The following is a 4,830-nucleotide window of genomic DNA, read 5'->3' as shown; positions in this document are numbered from 1 at the left end:
CACCCCCCCCCCCCCCCAGACCTCACCTGGTTGATAACATAGATGCCATAGTCTAACTGCTGACGCTGTAGGATTGGGTGCAAGTAATACAGCCAGTACTTGAGGTGTTCCTGCCGGTTGCGGAATGGAATGATGATGGCCACCTTGTGAGGAGAGATGCAGTCCGTGGGGGTGTAGCGACCACCCAACCTCACCTTCGGGTTCTGCTGCTCCACAAGCTTCAGGTCCACAGGTATGTTAAACTCAATCAGCATGGGGCCGACTAGAGAGGTGGGGGAAAGGAGAAGACATCAGGCTCCAGGACTGCCTCAGGAAGCCATCCCTGGGGAAGTAGTGTGGCCATGGAAAAGGCTCTCAGGCCGAGCACTAGGTACCATGTCCAGCACCAGTGTGACCAACCATCTCGGAAAACCTTTCAGTCCCCAGCAAACCCAGACAGCTGGTCACCCTTTGAAGCACTCTCCTATCCCCAGGACCCACTCAGACTCTTACGTTGCTCAACTGAAAAAATGGAAATAGAGTAATTCTTGCTCAGATTTCCGGACAAGCTGTTATAAGGATCAGAGAGCATGGTTGAGAAAGCACTTTCTCAGAAATCCGGACGTTGAAACTTAACTCTGCTACCTCCCAGCTGTGTGGCCTTGGACAAACAACTTACATCATCTCTCTGAACCTAACCTAGTTGGAAGGGAAGCGTGCATATGTGTTGAGGAGCTCAGTGTTGAGGAAATCGGCCTGAAGTCAGAAGGCAGCAGCGAGTGGCATGGGTTACCCATGTCTGGGGAAGGGATGTGATGCATGAATGAAACAAATTTGATGGGGAGGGGCTGGAGGAACTGGGGAAACAGAAGGAACAGCCAGAAAGAACACCAAAGAAGAATGCTTAGAATAAGTAGCGGATGAAGAAGGGAGAAGACGTTGGGGGAGACTCCACAAAGATTCTGTCCTGGAAGAACATGGCTCCAAATGAGAGAATTAAGTTCCCTGGTGCCTAAGATGGCAAAGAATCCTACTGCAATGAGGGAGACCTGGGTTTGATCCCTGGATTGGGAAGATCCCCTGGAGGAGGGCATGGCAACTCACTCCAGTATTCTTGCCTAGAGAATCCCCAAGGACAGAAGAGCCTGGCAGGCTACAGTCCATGGGGTCGCCAAGAGTCAGACACGACTGAGCAACTAAGTACAGCACATTAAAGTAAGAGAGCTTGGGGCTTAGAGGAAAAACTGATGAGATCCAGATGGTGGATTCTGAGGTAGTGGCAGGTTAGGAGCAGAGGAAAAGGTCAAAGTCAAGATCCAGATACAGGAATGAACGTCCCCGCCTCCTAAATAGAAACAGGTGGAGCCGAGAGAAGACTCCAAGTGTGAGGACTGCCTCTGCCACAGTACACAAGGGGAGGGCAGGAGAAAGAGGCCCAGGGACAGACAGGGGATGGTGGACAGAGTCAACATTTCAAACCAGGTCCCCAGTATTCCCGGTAGGCCAGACTTTCTCAAAGTGGATTCCAGGAAGCACTAGTCCCAGTAAGATGCTCAATGGAAAAACAGGTTCCCCTGGTCAAAGAAGTCTGGGAACCCCACAAACTAAATCTTGCTTCTGGAAGGTCATAAGGCACACCAAAAGCTCTGAGGAGCTGTGCAGTCAAGAAACCCCATTCAGGGACTTCCCTGGTGGTCCAGTGGCTAAGACTCCATGCTTCCAATGCAGGGGGACCCGGTTTGACCCCTGGTCTGGAAACTAGCTCCCACATGCCACAACTAAGGATTCCCAGGATGCGACTAAAGATCCCATGTGCTGCAATGAAGATCAAAGACTCTGGGTGCTAGAACTAAGACCTAGAGCAGCCAAATAAACAAATAAATATTTTTAAAAAGAGAAAGAAACCCCATTCACTTTATCTAACCCACCACTTCCTAAACTTACTTAGGCACAGAACCATTTTATCAGTGAACATGCTTTGGGAACCATTACTCTAGCCTAACCAACTTTACCTGTGGAGCAAACCATCCACAGGAAGGAAACTACACACAACACAACAGAGGCCAGACCCTGATCTCAAGCTCAGAGCGAGTTCACCTGAAACATGCTGGTGAGGACCACCCAAGGGCCAGTGTGGGCCTCTGCTGGCTTGTCAGTAGCATGTGACTTTGTCTGAGCACCTCTCGTCTTCATGGATCACTCACTCTCCCGAGATGCGGCAGCCCAAGGAAAGGAAGCCATGACTCTCGCTCCTCTGGCCTGTCAGCAGGTGTGAACCTGCCGTCTCTTCTTCCTCTCGCCTTTCCTGGATCCCTGGGACTCCTCACCCCTTCCCTCCCTCTGACAATGATCCAGTTCCATCCTCACAGGACCTGCTCCCAATAGTCCATTTTCTTCCAAGACACAGCTCTGATCCTGTCATTTTCCTGCTAAAACCCTCCAATGGCTCTAAGGCCATGATCTTGGACCATGTAGGGTTAAGCCTCTTAGCTCCCCTTCCCTTCCCGCCCCTATAAACTGTGTCTGTGCCCACACTTTCCTCTCTGCCAGAAATGCCCTTCCCTCTTTCCTCTAATGGCATTGAGAGACCAGAATCTTCAAACTGAAGCCCCAATCTGGCCTTGTCCTTTATCTCTACTCCTTCCCACAGAGCTCAGATGGCAGACCTCCTGGGCAGAAGGGGATCTTTAGAGATCAAAAGCCCTGGTCATGGACTTCCCTTGTGGCACACTGGATATGGATCCACCTGCCAATGCAGGAGACATGGGTTTGATCCCTGGTCCAGGAAGATTCCACATGCAGTGGAGCAACTAAGCCCACGCACACAACTACTGAGCCTGTGCTCTGGAACAAGAGAAACCACTGCAGTGAGAAGCCCCTGCTCGCCACAACTAGAGAAAGCTCTCACGCAGCATCAAAGACCCTGCGCAACAAAAACAAAACCAAAAAGCCCTGGTCTCTCCCTGGCCATGCACATGGTCTCTGGAGGAACAGAGGCCTCACAGACCAGTCCCTCCCACGACTGCCTGTTGCCCCAGCCCCAAACTCCCATGGTGCCCTCCAGTGAGTAGGTCCTATGCCCCAGAGCTAAGTAAGGGGTTGGTGTGACCATTTTATCCACACTGATCATCAAAATCAAGTGAGGCAATCAGTAAAAACATGGAATCTCAGGCCTCTGCCCTAGGGAGTCTGACTCGTCAGATCTCAGGAAGGACCCACGTAAATAACAAGCAGCCCAAGCAACTCTTTCTGGACAAACTGGGAGGTGGGGAGCGGACAGGGCCAGCCTGCGCATCTTCACAAGCTTGGGGCCTTCGGGGAGGTAGTAGCCCTTTCCCACGAGGTCCCATAGGCCCGGGTTACTCGACTCTCCAGCCGTGGGCACAGCCTTCTGGGAGCCCCTGCTGCACAGGGCACTTGTGAAAAACACGAAGAAAAGATCGGTGCTCAGGTTCTTCTCACTTCAGAAGGCCCCATGACATCTGCACTCCATCCACGGCCTGCCCCACTTTTGGTTCGGAAGATGCAGCTAAACATATCTTCATTTTCGGGAACCCAAAGGGCATCTGGACTGTCACTCTACCAACTTTCTCACAACTTCTGAAACCAACCCAGGAAAGAGGTATTTTACACTTGGGCTGCCTGGCCTCCCTGGAGCAGACACCTGCAGGCTTAAAGCATCTTAATTTCGTCCCTTCGGCAGCTCTAGGAAGACAGCGGTGAGGCAGAGTTTCCTGGTCAGGAAAAGGCTGCCTGGGCCCTAGCTCAGCTCTGCCAGTGACTTGCTGGATGATCTTTGGGTGATGACCATCCACTCTCAGGATACTGGTTTCCAGTTGTAAATTCCAGTTGTAAATTCAAATGAACACTTAACCTTATTACTTCCACCAACCACCACCACCACCACCACTACCTAGGGCCAACCAGCTTCTGCTCCAGAGTTCCTTCAGCAACTGATAACACTGTCCACCCAGTTATGGGAGCTGATAACCTTCCTCCCCTTCCTTTAATCCCAGAGTGTGGTATTAATAGCATGTGACCACCCATCCATGGGAACCTACTCAAGCATCAAGCCAGAGTCTTTTCTGAAGTGTTTGTTTAATGTAAACATTTCCTGTGGTGTGTCAAGGCCACTTTCAATTCGTTTCAATCAATACTTTCTGGACATCCACTGTGAACCAGGTCGGGGAGGTGGGAGGTGATGATGGGATAGACACGACAGTTCCTGACCTCGAGGCACTCCCTGCTGAAAAGGGCAGGACCCATGTGAAACTACCCTGGCTCAAGGCTGTCTAAGGGACTGGCTGTCCCAGCGGCTCCACGCAGAGCCTAATCACCAAACAGCCTCTTCCCGCTCGCTGCTCCTCCCTGTGCCCCTCTTACAGCCCTGCCGTGTCTCCCACATGGATGGGAAGAGTGAATCCTGGCCCTTCCTGCCCAATCTGACAATTCTTTCCCCCGCTTTCTCTCCTTGAAGCTGCCACTGCTCTGAGAACCCTCCAGCTCACAACCCTGAGATGGGTCAGGGCTCGGCAGCCGTGGAGGCTCCCGATCTGGAGCCGAATGCCTTCCTGGGTCTGGCGCCAGGTGGGAAGCCTCCTCATGTGCCCTGCACACCTCCTGCTACGCGGCAGGGGCTGTCCTGGGCAGCACACCTGGCTCTGTCCTAATGACAAAGTCTAAGCGCTCAGACTCCAGGAGGGCAGTGACCAGCTCTGCCCGGAACCTCAGGGACTTGCCAGCCAGTCTCAGAGACACCGTGGGGGCCTCAGGGAGAGGCATGAGGAGGAGGCAGAAGGCCGAGCCAAGGCCCCCTTGCTGGGTGGCGCATGGCGGTGCTACCACAAACCC

At 52.6% G+C, this 4,830-nt stretch overlaps 1 protein-coding gene across 1 annotated transcript in view; it reads right to left on the bottom strand.

Moving 5' to 3' along the window:
- Window positions 1-4,830, bottom strand: part of B4GALT1 (UDP-Gal:betaGlcNAc beta 1,4- galactosyltransferase, polypeptide 1) — a 55,693-nt gene that overhangs the window by 25,772 nt on the left and 25,091 nt on the right. Inside the window, exon 3 of the mRNA XM_010840132.1 lies at window positions 27-262. Within this exon, the coding sequence (XP_010838434.1) occupies window positions 27-262 (236 nt within the window). The remainder of the gene's footprint in view (window positions 1-26; window positions 263-4,830) is intronic.

This window comes from Bison bison, unplaced genomic scaffold (genome assembly GCF_000754665.1).
Source record: "Bison bison bison isolate TAMUID 2011002044 unplaced genomic scaffold, Bison_UMD1.0 scf7180017864141, whole genome shotgun sequence".
NCBI lineage: Eukaryota > Metazoa > Chordata > Mammalia > Artiodactyla > Bovidae > Bison > Bison bison.
The sequence above is the reverse complement of the archived record's forward strand: the minus strand, read 5'-3'. Positions and strand labels throughout refer to the sequence as shown.